General features: G+C 38.0%; 1 protein-coding gene across 4 annotated transcripts in view; it reads right to left on the bottom strand.

The window, feature by feature from the left end:
• LOC120184549 (probable serine/threonine-protein kinase SIS8) overlaps nucleotides 1-19,297 on the bottom strand; it is a 47,626-nt gene that overhangs the window by 7,281 nt on the left and 21,048 nt on the right. For 3 of the 4 annotated variants that reach the window (XM_039188982.1, XM_039188981.1, XM_039188984.1), the window contains exons 6-9: nucleotides 17,002-17,082; nucleotides 13,258-13,353; nucleotides 12,472-12,570; nucleotides 788-908 (exon numbers count right to left, since the gene is read on the bottom strand). In XM_039188982.1, the coding sequence (XP_039044913.1) occupies nucleotides 788-908; nucleotides 12,472-12,570; nucleotides 13,258-13,353; nucleotides 17,002-17,082 (397 nt within the window). The remainder of the gene's footprint in view (nucleotides 1-787; nucleotides 909-12,471; nucleotides 12,571-13,257; nucleotides 13,354-17,001; nucleotides 17,083-19,297) is intronic. The other variant, XM_039188983.1, reaches the window with a different exon arrangement.

Raw genomic sequence — 19,297 nt, 5'->3', positions numbered from 1 at the left:
TTGAACTTCAAAGTGACAGTAAATCTGCAATAAGTATTGCAAAGAATCCAGTTCATCATGACCGAACGAAACATGTGGAGATTGACAGACATTTCATCTCTGAAAAGGTGAATGGTGGAACGGTGAAGCTCAATTATTTTTAACGAAGAATCAGTTAGCAGATATTCTCACCAAAGCACTTCCAAGAATTACCTTTGATGAGATTATATCCAAGTTGGGTCTTTTCAACTTTTACTCCCCAACTTGAGGGGGAGTGTAGGTTATGCAATAGATAAGTTAGTATTTTAATATAACACTAACTCTTAGAAAGTTAGATACATAAGGATAACTACTAAGTAGTTTACTTCTAATAGAAAACTTACTCCTAACTTTTCCTATAAAAAGATGTATTTTCACCATTCACAATATATAATAAAAAGAGTTTCTTTTCTTCTCCACTATGTTGTTTACTCTTTATCAACAATGTTTGCAATAAGTAAAAGTTTCATATGCTGATGTCCTAACTTTATAAACATTAGAAACAGATACGAAACAAACATAAATCAGGTACATATCAGAACAATCATCAAAATTTGATTCAAAACAAAACCAAAGTAGCAATTATCTTGTGACACTCGTATTATACCCATAAAACAAAATCTCCTGAAATGATTCGCAGTTGTGCTAAATAAATTGAACTGTATAGACGTAAACAGAGAGGCAGGTTTGCCTTCTTAAAGGGCTACGGAGAAAGACTTGCAAGAGTGCAGAACACCCTACCATGATAATTTTTGTAAAAGAAACATACATTTTTCTGAAGATCTGGACATTCATTCCTATCAGCTGAAGAATGGGATAAAGACCTATCTTCCCTGTGCTCTTGCGAAAGACGATTTTGTTTCAACGTTTCATTCATAGCTCTTACAGCCCTGAAACAAGTCAGACATAATACAAGATAAATCACCAGTCACAACATAACAGAATGCATGCCACCCCACAAAAAAATCCAAAAATATCAGAAAATATGCATCAAAATACTCATTCAGGTAACACTAAGGAGAAAACAGATAAATATAGGCATCACGTGGTATACTTGATCAAAATATATTATTGGACTGAAACCTAAAAGGCTACTAAGGTAAACTACTAGACAAGGTAATTTTAAACATTAATGATTCGATGTAATAACTAAAATTCACATGGACAAAAGCAAGAAGCCAACTTCATATGCAGCCTGTAAGACGGAAGCTTTTATGCTTCATTTGTAATTGTAGGTAGGTACACTAGGTTTTAACCCAAGCTCTCATGTCACACAAGCCTCTTGCTACTACAACAAGGGGTTGCTCGCAAGGATAATGATGATTTTAAAAGAATAAACTAGATCTTTCATTCCGTTACATTGGGTTCAAACCGAAGAAAATAGTTGATGCTATTGTCAAATTAACATCTTCTAGATAAAGAAAGAAACTGAAGGAGTAAAAAGGAAAAAGATTAGAGTCTGTTTAGAAAATCTTTTTCCCTTCTACGTATCCAGTTTTACCCAAGAAATAATATCAAATAAGGGTAATAACCAAATTTGAAAATCCTTATTTCCCAATTTTCTGCATAATTCAACCACACCGGGAAACTAATGTTCCAATCTTCCAAATTTAGTTATTTACCTGAACTTTTCCATAAATGATCATATTTAGAGTGTAAAAGTGAATAGAAAGCAAAAACATTTTCTAAAGCCACAGGAGCACTAAGGAACAAAGGTTTATGACAAGAGAGCAAACACGAAAGCATGAAAAAAAACGAATCCAAGTACATAGCATCAAATTGGTTGAATATTTTCAACTGCTCAAAAGTTGAAGAACCACCTGTGTAACTGGCATAACTATAAATAAAATGCTAGCAAGAGAGTAAAGATTTTGCATATTAAAATAGCAAGTATGGTAGCTGGTTCAGAGCAAAAACGAATGGATCAAAACATGCTCTCTTGGAACAGGTCAACCAGGTTACAACTATGATTGGGCCTAGGACCCATCAGCCGAAACTTTTGAATTTCTGCAACCTAAACCTGCATACTCTCCCATTTTGTTTCTCCCAAAATTCTGAAATTCTGACACCCCTCCTTTAATACCTTTCCCATCTTTGCTAAACATTGGAAAGTGTTTTTCCCCACCAACTCCAACCAAACCCGTAGAAGCCCCATGGTCAAACCACGTGTCTACCTTTTGTCTGCAATCCTCTGCTGACCGATCTGCACTTTCCTCACTGTCTAACATCCCCCTTCATCTTCTTCCCAATTTGTCTTCCATCGGAACCAACCACCGACGGTTTACTAGGAAAGTACTTCAAATTCTCATACATCGATCCCAGCTTAATACTAACTTTGAATAACCTTCCATAAGATCCAAGAGTGATCACCTCCGGGACATCATAAGGGCTGGCCACCCTAATCAGAACCCTCGCCGTCGATAGGTCCTCCTTGTTTTTTGTAGCATAATGTATGTCTTCCACCGTCCCCCATCTCCCTGCTAACTGTTCCAAAAAGGAATTCCTCCAGCATAAAAGAGGGACCCCATATAACTCTACCAGACAAAAAGCCATTGGAATACCATCTTCATTCAACAAGGGTGCCAACCGGTCAAACCAGAAATCTAATTCATCTTTTTTCTCCGACCAAGCCTCCATCATCTCCTCAGTCGATTTGAAGGTTACTGCACAGGAATTCCAAACATATCCCCATCTAGCAATCTGAACTTCATATCCTTCATTAGCTAAAGCCTTCTGAACCAACTCTAGCTCGAAAGAATGTTTAATGATCCCGTTAATGATCTTTTGACCCAACTTGAACTCTCAGAAGGAATGTGCATTTCCCAAATGTTTTTCTTACCTTTCCCTTTGTCAAGGCTACCATTTGTCATCTCCTTCTGATCCGATACGCTTCTCTTCATTCTGTTCGATAGTAAAGCATCCTTATAAGATCTTTCGTCCCTTAAACTCCTCATATCAACTTCCTTCTTTGACTTTGAAGATCCTTCTAAATTCGACTTTGAAGCTATAATTAGAGATCATTTCTTCCCCGCTGTCCTTGGATGAACTTCCTTGTATTTTGCAGCTCCAACTATGATTCTTCTCCCATCTATCCACGAGCCATTTAAGTTATCTATTGTCCTTTTCAAACCTTCCTCATTACCGAATTGCACAAACGCGAATGTAGTAAATTTGTATTTTGGATTCCTTGTTTCGCTGGGAATGAAAACTCTCTCTACATGACCCTGGAAGAGAAACATTTCTCTTAACGCTCTCCTTAAAACTCTCTTACTTAGATTATCGACAAACACAATCCAGACTTCATCGGAAAATGACTTTCCTTACAACTTTTCTCTCTCTACGTCACTATCTATCTCACTCATGACTTCTCTTGCCTTATACCTCAAGTTTTATTAAGATAAACTAATTATAACATTATCCTCCCATTGACAATATCCTTAACTAGTTATGAAAAAACTAAAGGACACAATATTGGTTCTTAATCCATTTAACTGCATTCACTAAGTCGGACTCAACAATTAGCCTACCCTTGCCACACCACTCTGAATCCTCAAACAAAGCTAAACCAGCTCGGATGGCCTTCAATTCAGCTAAAATAAGGGGACATGAACCAGCTGAAGTCGAAAAAGAGCCCAAAACCTTGCCCTCTTCAGTTCGTAGTATTCCCCTAATACCGCTGCTTTCCCAATCTCTTTGTATTGTCCCATCCACATTAATTTTAAAGAAACCCGTGGGAGTGGGACTCCACAAAACCGGTGATGTATTAGTTTGCATGGACGGGGTTGCTCGAATCAGCCAACTTCAGGTCGCCAACAAGGTAATCAAAGAGAACTGGAAAATTAGGATATTTCGCCGAAAACTTCCAAATTATAGACTTTGGAGCAAGACTTTCCCAAGACGATAAGAAGACGTTAGGATGCTCTGGAAGGACCATAAATTCCACAATCTTAAGAAACACCCCTAAAGACCCAAAGCAATCGAGCACGAAAAGAATAGGTGAGATACCGTCTATTGATGCACACCACATAGCGGGCATAAAGTATTCTCTATCCCACTAACACCACGCTTAAAAAATTCCAATTTAACCGCCACTTTTTGATGCAAGACCTACCACATAAACGCCTCCACTCTTGGAGTAGCATAACCTATCCAAACCGTTTTCGACCAAATCGGATCTTCAGCAGACCCTTCTGACATTAACCTAACACGTGATTTAACCGAATAAACACCTTCCCCATTCCCCGTCCAAACACATTGATCATCCGCATCAACCCGAATACTAGCATTACCTAGTAACGATAGTAGTTCCATCCACTTCCCAGTCCAATAAATTTCTTCGAAATTGTATATCCCAACACCAAACCCCATTATTATAAAAACCAAACTCGGATATTTTCCCTTCTTTATTAATGGATAGAGAGAACAATCTCGGAAAATTCAATCTAAGAGATATATTGCAAATCCACCTATCAGACCAAAATAGAAAATCATTCCCCTTCCCAACTCGTAAATGGATATGATTCCTGAAACATTGACCAAAAGCATCATTCGCCTAGCAACTATTAACCACTCCTCTCCAAATCCAAGATGACTTATAGGAGACCCCATTGTCCATCAAACTTAGTTTGTTATCCAAGTTATATTTTCAACAAACCACTTCCTTCCACCAAGACTCTTTTTCCGTAGCAAACTTCCATGCCCATTTCCCCAAGAGAGCCATATTCATAGAGTTTAAATCAATTATACCTAGATCCCTTGACCCTTGGGTCTACAACACAATCTGTCAATTCACCCAATGGATCCGGTTCTTTTAAGATGAACCACCCCATAAAAAGTTTGCCATGATAGAATTTAGTTTCCTCAGGATCTTATTCGACATTCTAAACAACGATATAAAATAAATTGGCAATGTGCTTAAGACCGACTTCACCAACACGACCCTCCTTGCCAAAGAAAGAGTATTCGCTTTCCAACCCGTTAATTTCTTGTGACATCTCTGAATTATTGGTTCCCATAGCGTAACCGAGTTTTTCGGTGAACCTAGGGAAGACCAAGGTACTATGTTGGGAAGCTTCCAACCGAGCATCCAATCGAATATGCCCACGTTTTGATGCAAGGATCCTCAACATTTATACCAAAAATTCTGCTCTTAGACAAATTTAGTTGAAGCCCCAAACACAATTAAAAAATAGTCAGTACTCTCTTCACATTCTTTAATTGCACTTCTGATGCACCACAGAAAATTAACAGATCATTGGCGAACTACCAATGAGACAACATAAAGGCCATATTCGTGCTTCCTATCTGAAACCCACTGAAAAGACCCATCTTCACTGCCTTAGTCAACATCAAACTTAGCATTTCACCCACCAGATTAAGCAACAAATTCGACCGATCTGTTGAATCATAAGCTCTCCTAAAGCCCACTTGGAAGGCAACACCTCACAAACCTTTTCTTCTCCAAAAATCAATCCCTTCATTTGCTACAAATGAACAGTCCAGAATCTGCCTCCCTGGTACAAATGCAAATTAAGTCGGGCCTATAAGAGAATCTATGCAAGTCCTCAGTCTTCTAAAAAGGACCTTCGACAGAATTTTGTAGAGACCACCTACTAAACTAATATGTTATCAATTTGACTTTTTGATACCCACTATCAATGAACTTCTGTTAAATTCGAATGTACAATTGATAACATATTCAAATTTAACAGAAGTCAATTAATAGTGTCATCAACTAGACTTCAATATTTAAATCAAACAAGTAGAGGGACTACATTTTAAAAATCTAAAGAGTACAGCAACTGAGGGCAAAATTAAACCTTATATTATTTGATCAAATGGATACTTCCTTTTCTTTTTTCTCTTCTACGTGTTGGAGAAAAAAAAAGGGACAAAGGGGATGATTGCTTAAATTTCAAGGTTTATTATTGAACCATCTATCACAAATCGCAATTGTAGATGCACAAACCTGAGTTAAGGGAATTTGTGCTCCCACCTCACAATCAATAAAAAAAATTATACGTCCACATTTTTCTACCCTCCCCACAGACTAGATGACCTAGAACTCTAGTGTACATGTTAGTACCACAATTCTCATAGATGCGTAATTACTCAAAGCAAGTACCCTGAGTACATCAACTTATGAACTTCAGGTAAAGTTCATTTAAAATTTTCTACATATTAGCACATTTAAGGAAACTATTGATATTCATGGCTCCACCAATAATTATCATCAAAAGCAATATCATCTTTAAATCTAATGAAGAGATGATGGATGCATGAACGTTGAAGAGATCTGAAATTAGTTTCTGGTTTGATAGATTGGCTCATTTATTGAATGAAGCATAAGTCCCTTTGGCGTTCTGTCAGGTTGAGCTTTTTGGAGTTCCGTTCTTTTGTTGGAATGAATCTTTTTTCGAAAGATTAGCAGGGAGTTTGGGGTCATTCGTAGAAATCCATGAGTCTACTAAGAACAAGGAAGACCTCTCGTTGGCCAAAATTCTTGTTAGAGTAGCTAGCCCCTTTGATGTTCCTACTGCTATTTCTATTGGATCGTATAGCAGATCTTACAAAGTGAGTATCAAAATTGGTTCGACGCTGGATTCTTCAAATCCTTTCTTCAAAATTTCTCTAGTGGTGTGGCATAGTGTTGGTGTCTTGCCTGGGGAGGAAGATGGCCGACGCTCTATTCAGACAGACATTGATAATCGGGAGTCGTCAGAAGAATCTAGGCAGAAAGCATTATCTTGGTTGAATAAGGGAATACCTAGTGGTGGGTTTGAAGATAGTGGGGGACATGGTTCCTCGAGCAAGTCAATCAAAGACTTTTCTAAGTGTGGGCCGTCAACTTTAGTGGTAGATCACACTTTTAAAATTGGGGATCACATGGGGTTGGGGTTGGGGTTGAGGGTGTTAGCTGATTCAGATGCTCAAGCCCATTCGGATGAGAATTGGGCATATACTCAGCCATTAAAGGATGTTATTCCTGTAGGGCCGGCATATTTTATAAAATGGGTTGGGGATGGGGAAAATAATTCAAATGGCAAATTTATATCCCAGCCAAATGAAATTTTTTTCCATTTTAAGGATTGTAACGAGGAGGTTGAAGAGCAGCAACAGAAGATTTTTATAGCTGAAGGAATTGTAGTGTCAGATGATGAAGATGTTGCTTTGGATAGGAAGTCTTTATTCTTCCCAACGACCCGGGAAGGAAGTAAGGATGTTTTGCAGAATTCCCAGTTGAATCCAAATGAGGATAGCGTGTCTTCTTCGACTTCTTCACCTCTTCTTCGGACTAAAAAGTCCAGAAATCGAAGAATGTTTATTATTTCCTCATGTCATTCAGGAAGTTTGTGCTCTGGGGATGTTAAGTCTGTTAGTGTTTTTGACATAACTTATAAGAGGGACTTCAGAAGTGTAGCCAGGGGATCTATGCAACAAGAAGATTTTTATATTACGCAAATGATTAATCCTAATGCAGAGCCGACCTCCAATAAGGAAAAGGATTCTATTTCTGTTAGAGGTTCTTCAAATGATTTGGTGGATAGGAAGGCTGAAGGAAGCTCTTCAGTAGGAGACTGCTCTAGCACCTATCCTGGTTTGTTGATCGGAAGAGCAAAAAGAATATTGACAAGGAAAGCACTAGATCTTGTGAGCATTGATACAATCTTCTCTCCAGCTTTTTCTAATTTTTTAGAAGAAGCTCTTGCAACATGAGAAGTTAGTAAGCTCCTGGGGGTATCTTTCAAGGAAGGAAAAGAAGCCTTCTTAGAAAGAGTCATGAGTCTTGAGAGAGAGGCGAATGAGACCTTTCAAGGGGAGCTTGGAGGCGGTGATTAGCTTGAAGGGGCTTTATAGGGGAACTTCTTTATATCCTCAATGATAAAATCTAAATTTATCATTTGTTCTTGGAATATTAGGGTTTGGGTAGAAAACAAAAACAGAGGGTTGTTCAAAATTTATGTTAAAAAATAAATCCTACTTTTTTATGGTTGCAAGAAACTAAGACTGAGAAGATTCAGAGGTCTTTTTTTGGAAGGAATGGTTTAAATAAGCTTAAAGGTGTTATTGAATCTGCTTCAATCGGTGCCTCAGGGGGTTTATTGTGTTGTTGGGATGATGATATCTTCGAATTGGAAAATCAGCATGTAAGCAGGAGGTTTATAGCCATTATAGGTAAATTTAGAGCTAACAACTTCAGTTATGGCTTCATCAATGTTTATAGTCCATCAGTGGAGGAGAAGACTAGTTTTTTTGAAGAATTAAGTCTTTATTTAAGTGATCAGAATTGCCCTGTTTGTGTAGGAGGGGACTTCAATGCTTATTTGTATGAAAAGGAAAAGATTGGCAGAGGGCAGAATAGAAACTCCATGGATATTTTCAATCATTTTATTCTACAATCGGGTCTTATTGATTTACCAAGGACTGGAGGCAATTTTACTTAGACTAATAAGCAAGACAATCCCACTTTTGTAAGATTGAATCGATTTCTTGTTGATAGCGAGTTTTTGGCTGCCTTCCCTGACTTAGTTCAATCTATTCTCCCAAGGTCTGTGTCAGATCACAACCCTATCACTTTTGAGAATAAGGGTGTAGAATGGGGTAAAAAACCCTTCAAATTATTCAATTATTTGATGGATGAGGAAGGTTTTGAGGATTTGATTAGATCTTCTGTTCAAAACAGTAAGAAAAATAAAAGCAATGTGGGTGCTTTTAATATTCTCAAAAATGATAAACGTGCAATCAAGAACTGGGCTGGGAAGAGAGATCAGTATCCAAGAGCTCTGATTTCAAAATTAGAAGAGAAAATTCACAAGTTAGAGGTGGTTCAACAACAACAGCAGGGTGCTTTCGACAAAGAACTATCAGCAGATTTGAATTCTTATAGAGTTGAATTGTGGAGATTGTATAAGATTCAAGAGCAGATCAGTTTCCAGTACTCTCGATCAAGATGGATAAATGAAGGGGACCTAATACTAGATATTTCCATATTTGTGCTTCAGTAAGAAAGAAACTGAATGCTTTGAATGCATTGAACATTGGGGGAAATACTATTAAGGACTCGATGGCAATAAAGGCAGCAGTTAGGGATTTTTTCTTCAAAATTTATAATGTCCGCTCCACTTTGGAAATTGACGACATTAGTCTGATTTTTAACAGAATTTCTTTACAACAAAGTCAATTGTTAGAGAAAGATTTTTCGGAAGAAGAGATTTGGGAATCCTTGAAATCTTGTGACAGTAATAAAGCCCCTGGGCCGGATGGTTTTAATTTGAGTTTTTTCAAGAGGTTCTGGCTTGTTCTTAAGAAAGATATTCTGATTTTCTTTCGCAACTTCTATTTGGTGAAAGAATGGGAACATGGTGTAAACCATACTTTTATCACTCTGATTCCAAAGAAGCCAACTGCGGTGGCCTTGAAGATTACAGACCTATTAGATTAGTAGGTGGGCTATATAAGATTCTGTCTAAGTGTCTATCAAGGAGGCTTAGGAGTTGCATTTCAGACATTATCAGCCCTTCTCAGTTTGCTTTTATTCCTGGTCGACAAATTTTGGACTGCTCTTTAATTGCTAATGAGGGAATTGACTACTGGAGGAAGAATGGTTTAAAGGGTTGTGTATTCAAAGTGGATTTTACAAAGGCCTATGGCACAATAGACTGGCCTATTTTATTCAAAGTAATGGGGAAAACGGGCTTTGGTTCTACATGGATTGGTTGGATTGCGAAATGTGTCACAACAGGTTCATTATCAGTTTTGGTTAATGGGGTTCCTTCAGAAGAAATCCCAATGGCAAAAGGTATTCGTCAAGGCTCCTCACTGTCTCCCTTATTATTTAATATAGTAGGGGAACTTCTGAATCTAATGATCCTTAAGGTTGTTTCACAGAGGTTATTTACGGGTATGGTTATAAGTAGGGAGGCGGGGACTTTCAATTTATCTCATCTTCAATTTGCTGATGACCTAATCATTTTCTGTGGTGCTTCTAAGCAGCAGGTTTTGAATGTGAAGAGGGTTCTTTGAGTTTTTGAACTTATGTCTGGTCTTAAATTGAACTTAAAGAAGTCTAAACTGTTTGGGGTTAATTTGCGTGAAGAGGAAGTTAGTGAGTGGGCATTGGCCGTTAGATGTTCAACTGGAAGCTTTCCTTCGAAATATTTGGGACTTCCCTTTGGAGCACAAAGGAATTCTCCTTTACTATGGGATCCAGTGGTTGACAGTTTCAAAAAAAAGTTAGCAGGTTGGAAGGCTTCCTCTTTTTCTATGGCAGGGAGGTTGGTTTTAATTAAATCAGTTTTATGTTCGCTCCCTTCATATTATTTGACATTGTTTAAGGTTCTGGCTTCGGTCTCCAAGACACTAAATTCAATTATGTCCAACTTCTTATGGGGAGGAGGTAATGGAAATTTCAAGTTTCATTGGGTGGGCTGGTCTACTGTCTGCAAACCGAAATTCCAAGGTGGACTGGGAGTTCCGAACATCGAAATGGTTAATAGAGCTCTTATAGGGAAATGGTCTTGGAGGTATGCAAATGAAAGGAATTCGGATTGGAGGAAACTGATTTGTTCTAAATACAATATTGACTCTTCTTTACTGTTGTTTGAGAGTAAGGTAAAGTCAAATTCTTCTTAGATATGGAGATCTTTGGTGAACAACCATTTCAGAAATGACCCTATTGGCTGTAAAATCATAACAGATTTCAGGTTGGTGATGGGAGTATCATTCGATTTTGGCAAGATGTTTGGGCATTGGATCATCCTTTAATGTTCATTTTCCCAAGACTGTTTTCCATCTCATTAAATAAGGCTGGAAAATTATCTGAGTTTGGAGAATTTAGTTCTTATGGCTGGCTTTGGTATATACAATTGAGGAGGGAATTGAACGATTGGGAAGTTGAGCAGTGGTTTAATTTAATGTCAATCATTTCAAATTTTTCCCTTTCAGTAGATTCTCCTGATGAGCTGGGTTTGGAGGGGCACTGGGGATGGGGTTTTTACTGTCAAATCTTGTGTTAGTCTATTTTTCAGGGACCTTAAGTTCGGAAGAGTTTCATTTATGGAAAAATGTTATTTGGAGGGGTTTGCTGCCTCCAAAAGTGGAGATTTTTGTTTGGCAAGTCACTCTTCAGAAGTTGGCAGTTAAGTCAATTTTGATTAAGAGAGGTATAGATGATGTGTTGTGTCCTCTTTGCAAGCAAAGTGATGAGACCCCCTCTCATTTGTTTTTTCTTGTTCGGTGGCTTGGACTATTTGGAATAAATTCATGTGGTTCTGGAATATTCAATCTGTCTTTCATGCTGATGCAAAAAAATTTCTCCGAGCATGGGCTGATTTGAAGATTAACTCTCTCATATGGTCTTTCATTCTGGGGGTTGTCCTATGGACCATCTGGAAATTCAGGAATTATGTTGTGTTTGAAGGAGGGAAGGTTGATCAGGCTGAAATTTTCTTTCTAGCTAGGTTCAGGTTAGCTTCATGGTACTTAGCAAAATACAAACAGGCTTCAATCTCTAAGGACTCGCTTATCTCTAATCCTACCTTAGGGGACTCGTTTTTTCCACTCTCTAAGCCGGTCTCAACGGTGATTAAATGGTCCCCTCCTCCAAAGGGGTTTATTAAATTAAATGTAGATGCTGCCACTACGGGCGACTGGATGAGAAGTGGGTTAGGTGGCATTTTGAAAGAAGACTCTGTGTCTATCATAGGGTCTTATAAGGATCCAGCAAGTCCTGGACCTCCTTCTTTGATGGAACTCAAAGCTATCCTTAAGGGTTTATCTTTCATTGACTCTATTCGACATAGGATCAAGGATCGCCTTATTATTGAGAGTGATTGCAGGGTGGTTGTTGACTGGGTTAAGGATCCTGTTTCTTGTCCTGATGTTTATGCTCACTTTGTTAAAGATATTATTGAAAAGCTTAGAGATTGTGAAGGTGTTATTAGATGGGTCAATAGGGCAGCCAATATAGAGGTTGATACTCTAGCAAAAGCTGGTATTGGTTGATCTATTTGTTGTTTTTAAGGGCTGTTTGTTTAGCTAGCCGATCTCCTTAAAGGAGTTCAGGGTATTGTATCCCTATGTTCTAATCCTTTTTTTAATAAAATTCAAGGCACTCTTTTCCTCCTTTTGATGATTAAGGGACTCTTTCCGAGTTCCGTTAATCATGAAGGGGGTTTCTAACGAAGCCTACTATTCCAATCAAAAAAAATTATACTGCCCTAAAGAAGTTTCTTTCTATCTCTGAATTCCTCTTTTAGTACATTTTAATTAAAAATCCTTTTTCATACCATTAAGGCACTGACATGGTTGATATAAACTAAAATGAAAAACTGGTAAGGCACCTAAAAAATAGATGGGACGAACCAGAAATGCTAAGAAAATGAGTTGAGGAAAGAAAGGTAGAGTAGTCAAGCATCAGATGATGCCGTAAATTGCAACAAGAAACTAATCTACCTTACGATGTCATCACTGATCTCTGGAGTCATGCTATTGCTTCTTCTTCTCATTCTACGAGCGTCTGATGTTGATGCACCATCAGATCTATAGCTAGATCTACATTTCAAAGATAACAGTAAAATTTGTCAACAATTTGGCTTTTCAGTCTAAAGTTAGTTTACAGAACATGGAAAAGGGAATAGAAAACAGATTAATAAAAACCACAACATTCTTTTCACTAAGCCAAACTTTAAACTAAAAATCGACATTCAAATTCTGAACATCACTAGGTTTTGAATCAAGTGAACACTGTCACATTACATTAACAAATGCCTAAACACAAAGCACAATAATTTATCTTGGAATAATGGTAAAGATGATGAATAAAAATATGGTTACAATAAGAAATCTGTTTGAAGGAAACTCCAAACTCCGCTCCACTCCCTTTCTCCATCCAACTCTATTACTCAAATGAAAGATGTTTTGGAGCAACAGAAGAATTTGGGGGAAGAAGGATGGATATTTGCATGTTTTGACATGAAAGCCACGTTCATATTGCAACCTTATCATTAGAGAATACAAAATGTTTCATTCACCGTTTCTTATAACAAAAATTTAGGGGAAGGAGGACGGAGATGTGCATGTTTTGACATGAAAACCATGAGCATACTGCAACTTTATCATTAGAGAATACCAAATGTTTCATTCATCATTTCTCATAACAAAAATTCAGGAAACATAAGAACCAATTAACAAATGAAAAGTAGTTTATATTTACAGAAAAATAATCCAATCAGAAGGAACCTTGATGTAGCAGTATCATCAACAAAATGTCTATCAGAATTCCTCTCGCCGCTTAGAATGGACCTTGCACGTGCTCGAAAAGATGGATGCTCTGGACTGCAAAGGAATTAAATTTTTTAAAAGAACAAGAATTTAGGCTTGAATTTAGGCTTTTTCAAGAAATTCTGGTCTAGTTTGAAAGAGGATATTATGCTGTTTTTTAAGGATTTTTTCGAGGGGAAGGAGTGGGATCTAGAGGTGAATCATTCTTTTATTTCTCTTATTCCTAAGAAGATTAACCCGGAGGGGATGGGGGATTTTAGGCCAATTAGCCTTGTGGGAGGGCTATACAAAATTTTGTCAAAGGTCTTGGCTAGGAGGTTCAGTTTATGCATTAATGACATTATTAGTCCGTCCCAATTTGCTTTTATCCGAGGGAGGAGCATTCTGGACTGCTCCTTCATAGCGAATGAAGGAATCGACTTTTGGAGGAAGAAAGGGTTGAAGGGGGTGGTTTTTAAGGTAGATTTTAAGAGAGCATATGATTCAGTTGATTGGGTGATTTTGTTGAAAATTTTGGGTAAAATGGGGTTTGGCGAAAAATGGCGTTCTTGGATGTTTCAGTGTATGTCAACTGCTTCAGTTTCTGTTTTACTGAATGAGACTCCTACTGAGAAAATTCATACAAAAAGAGGTCTTAGACAGGGATGTTCGTTATCACCCTTGTTGTTTAATTTGGGTGGTGAATTGCTTCATTTGATGTTAACTAAAGCAGTGGATTTGGGACTGTTTTCGGGTTTTGAGTTGGGAGCCCATGATCGTTTATTCAAGCTATCGCACCTACAATTTGCGGATGATCTTATTATCTTTTCAAAGGCTTCAATTTGGGATTTGAAGAATGTTAAAAGGGTGCTTTTGATTTACGAGCTATTGGTGGGGTTGAAGATTAATCTAGTCAAGAGCAAAATTTACGGAATCAATATTGAGGAGGATGTGCTTGTTGACTGGTCTAAGGAAATTGGTTGTTCAGTGGGTAAGTTACCAGCAGAGTATTTAGGCCTGCCTCTGGGGTCTAGGAGAAATTATGTTGCAATGTGGGAGCCAATAGTGCAGAATTTTTATAATAGGTTGTTGGGCTGGAAGGTGAATTCACTAGCATTAGCAGGGAGGGTGGTGTTGATCAAATCTGTTTTGTGCTCTCTTCCCACTTATTTCCTATCTTTATTTCGAATTCCACTAGCGGTGCTGCAAAAATTAAACTCTATAATGGCAGCATTTTTATGGGGGGGGGGTCGAATGATAAAAGAAACATACATTGGGTGAATTGAGGTTTGGTCAGCAAGCCGAGAAGGTTGGGGGGCCTAGGGATCCCGAACTTAGCTATTCTGAATAGAGCATTGTTGGGTAAATGGGTTTGGAAGTTTGCCTCTGAAAAGGATTCTTGGTGGAAAAGAGTAGTTTGTTGTGTTAATAATTTGGACCCGAACTCCAAAAAGGTTGAGAGCTCTTTGACTGCTCGTGCCTCTTGGATTTGGAGAGGAGTGATAAATAACTTCTTTTCTAATGATGGATTTGGTGTCTGCATTAGGAGTAATTTGAGGTGGAAAACTAGAAATGGCCATTATGTGGCTTTTGGAATGATGCTTGGTTGGGTGAAGTCCCCTCAAAGATTTGTTCCCAGATTGTATACTCTTTCGATGAATAAAGAGGGAAAGTAGTGGAATTTAGGGAGAGTAATGCTGCAGGCTGGGTGTGGGATATTCAATTCAGGAGAAATCTGGTGGATTGGGAGGTTGACCAATGGTTGCATCTGATTTCTTTGTTGAACAACTCCTCTTTGTCGCATGATGAGGAAGACTGTTGGATTTGGTTAGGGAATGGAGAGGGTTGTTTCTCTACTAATTCATGTATCAAGAGTTTCTTTGACTCGGATGGTATTGAGGGGAATCAGGATTTTTGGGACAGAAATGTTTGGGTAGGGATAGCACCTCCCCGTGTTGAAACCTTTTTATGGCAAGTAGTTCATCTGAGAGTGGCGGTTAAGGAGGAATTGTTAAAGCGTGGAGTGGCTGGAATTGAAGATCCCTTATGTCCGTTGTGTGGCAGATTTGGTGAATCTGTTCCCCATCTCTTTCTGCATTGTGAGGTTGCTTGGGGACTGTGGGTCAGATTTTTGAATTTGTGGGATGTTGATTGGGTGATTCCTAGTAAACCTTTAGAGTGCATCACACAGTGGGACGAGCTTCTTCCGAATTCTACTATTTGGAAATACATTCCAAGGGCAGTCTTGTGGACGGTTTGGAAAATTAGGAATGAAGTTATTTTTAAGAAAGGGAAGTTGGATGTGGTGTTGTTGTTCTTTATTGCTCGGTTTAGAATAGTTTCTTGGTTTGCTGCTAGTTTTGATTCGCAGATTCCTTTTGATTCTCTGATGGGCGATTTAACACTTGCTGATTCAATGGTCAGCCACAAAGTAAGATCCAAGCCTTCGTGCTGGGTTCCTCCTCCAGTTGGGTTCTTAAAGATTAATGTTGATGGAGCAATGGTGAAGGGGTGGAGCAAAGGAGGTATAGGAGGCCTGATTAGGGACAGCAGTGGTAAGTTGATTCATTGGTTTGCTGAAAATGTTGGGGGAGGTCCCCCGATTATGGCAGAACTTCTGGCGATTAAGAGGGGGTTGGGCTTGCTTATTGATTCAGGTGGGGTTTGTAACCAGAGGATTATTTTAGAATCAGATTCTTCCAACGCGCTGAAGTGGATCAAAAATCCGGAACTAAGCACCCCTTTATTCCAATCATTGGTGAAGGAGATAGTCTCTACTATGGAAGGGTTGGACATTTCGTTAAGGCTTATCTTGAGGGCTGCTAATTGGGAAGCGGACAGATTAGCTAAGGATGGTATAGGCTGATTTGCTTTCTTAGTATTTGGGGAGTTGGTGTGTATGTTTCACTTTGTTCTGCAGTTTTTGGTTATCAGTCTTATGTTATTAGTGACTACGTTGTCCAGCTGATAGTGGTTTTTAAGTCTCATGTTTTTTGGGAAGTTTTGGTTGTTGTTAGGGCTGGCTATGTACTATTCTACTGTTTAATATAATTATAGGCGCTCTTTTCCTCCTTTCAAGGCCCTTCATGTTACTTTCATAACATGGAGGGTAAAATAAAGGGGGTTTTTACGAGGCCTCATATTCTATCAAAAAAAAAAAAGAACAAGAATTAATTAACACATGCTCTCATACAACTTACTGCCAACATGATGCAAAAGGACAATATGTTTAAAGAAAAGATATCAGCCTCAAATGTTGTTATATACTTTCAGTTCAATCGTCCCCTTTATATAGGTTTACTGGTCCAGGTTACCTTTTCTACTTCATATAGTTATTAGTTTTGCTTACGTTCCAAGTATCAGGGCTTTAGGGTAAATCTGGTATTTTGCATTGTAATATGGTATACTGGTTAGCTTAAGGATATCAAATTATTTTAGTTTCAATTAGGTTTACGGTGATGAATGTTGAAATTTTCTCCTATTGATTTTTCCCATCCGTTAATTCTTCTATTCCTCTCCTTATTTCATCCATTTCACCCAAATTACATCCGCATACCTCTAATTTTCTCTCTACAATACATTACTATTATATTGAGTCGAGCAATAAGCGCAGGGACCAACAAGAATATCAAGTCATGATAAAACTCAAACCAAACATAATAGGACTACACCATTCACTTTTAGCATATACAAAACAAAAACACAAAAGGGCATGAGAGAAACCTGGAACTTGCAGTTCGCTGTTCAGCAATAACCTTTCTTCGGCTACGACGCCAGAAAGTATTTGGTTCACTATGCGACAGACTAAAGACAAAATAAATATATATATATATAATAAGAAATTTATAATACCAGACATGCTGTAGCATATATAATTTTCAATCATGCATGTCTTTTATCTTGTGAGCTAGGAAGCACATAAACATAAAATAGTATGAAATGACATGACATGGAAACAACAACTCTGGAAGTTCTTAAAATTAAGACATGGGTATGAAATGATCAACAATAAAATATATACTTTTATCCAATAATATACAATAAAATAGAAAAAAAACATATTTTTCAATTAAACATAAATATGCATTATAGCTTTTCCAAAAAAGGTATTCAATTTTATTTTGAATTTAAAAACTTGAACCTTAAAAAAAACTCATAAGAATCAATTTGCTCATTGTAGACTTGTAGTTCCAAATTTAGGAGAAATGGAAAAAAGAACTTCATCACATATCCATGCATGTATAATCTATCCGAATGAGTCCAATGTCTTGCACATCTTTCCTTCATTTCAAATTTTATATATTATTATTATTTTTTTTTATAGAAGTTGGAGGTCTCATTAAAAACTCCCTTCGTATTCGTTCACATACTAAGAAGTATGTTAACGAACATTGGAAGGAAGAAAAGAGTACCTCAAAGTTTATTAATAATAATACCCAATACAAAAGATAACACAGAATATCCTCCTATGGTGATATTCACCATTACAACAAACACCTTAAGCTCATAAAACCTCATCCAAAGTCACAATCGAATCACCTTATTTCTAAATACATCTCCAGCAATAGAATTAAAACAACGCAACAGAACATAATACAAAAGGGACGCAACACCTGCAACCATATAAACTAAATCAAAACACAATTAGAGAGACAAGATCTAATGAGATTCGTCTTCTTCAGGAGTCCAAGAGTTTGGCTTGAATGAAGGCTCTATCTCATGCACCATGATCTTGAAGGAGTTGTCACCAACCTTCAATTCCAACGTCGCATCAATTCTCGCACCAGCCTTTGCGAGGACTTGAATTTTTGCCCGATCAAAGGATGATGGTGACTGACAGCTTTCATCGATTGCTAGTAACTGACCCCAACAATCAGCAATGTTCTTGAAAGTATCCCAATTCCATACGTGAAACGGAACACCCTCGCAAACTAACCATACTCGACGACACTCCATTACCAAACTCTCTGACCAAGCTTCGACTATGGAGAACCACTCTGCGAGAGTCTTTGATTTATCGTTCTCAACACTTCTCAATGAAGCAGAGTCTTCGAAAATCATTAATACTGCATTACCAGCAGCTCTCATTAAGGAGAAGCCAGTGAGGCCCTTTGCATGCATTTGTCTAGCGAGATGACCGATTTTGATAAATTTTTTGCACCATCCCACTAGACAATTGCTCAACACCTGAAGTTTTTCTTCATCTATAACGCCTTCAGCTTTATAATGATTCTTCCTCGAATCATCTCCCATCTCGGACTTACGAAAAACACCTGTCGAGGACTTTCTCCAATAGGAATGTCGAGGTTTGAATTTAGCGAAAGAAACTCCAATTTTGCTACCGTCGATATGATAGCCATTCATTTTTGAGATCGCTCTCCTTGCTTCTTCGATTGATGCGAAGCGAATGAAACCAAAGCGAACTCCTTTTGAATTTCTTTTATTTGGAATAAAAACATCAAGTACCCGACCGTGAGAGCCAAATAAAGATCCAAACCTCTTCCAATGGATCTTCTCTGGTAAATTCTCAATAAATAACGTGTAACATCCAGACTTGTCATTACTGCACCCCTTTGTGGTGAACTCCCCAATTCCCTCGTGTACACCATCTACTGCAGACTTTTTAACGCAACACCCAGTTTTAACAGGCACATGAGTACTAGGAGATCCTACAGAAGCTGGATTTGGCAATGGCAATACTAGATGAACAGGAAAACGTCCATTGTCAAAAGCATCAGAATCAGAAACTAATCCTCTTTTAACAACAAGATTCTTCCTTGCCATCTCAATGTGCAAAAGAGACTTCAACTTAGCATCAAAAACCATTTTCTGAAGGACATCCTTGGCAGCAACCGCAAATTTTTCATTTGAGAAGAGAGCGAAACCCTTAGGCTTTTCTCCCTTGAAGTTCAATTGCGAATCTTCATAACCTGGAAGCCATCTAAGTAGATTCTGTAGCTCTCTCTCTTTGACGTCTTCAGGCAGACCCATAATGAAGATAGTACGAACCTCGTCAGGA

This window comes from Hibiscus syriacus, unplaced genomic scaffold, assembly GCF_006381635.1.
Source record: "Hibiscus syriacus cultivar Baekdansim isolate YM2019G1 unplaced genomic scaffold, ASM638163v2 tig00112921_pilon, whole genome shotgun sequence".
NCBI lineage: Eukaryota > Viridiplantae > Streptophyta > Magnoliopsida > Malvales > Malvaceae > Hibiscus > Hibiscus syriacus.
The sequence above is the reverse complement of the archived record's forward strand: the minus strand, read 5'-3'. Positions and strand labels throughout refer to the sequence as shown.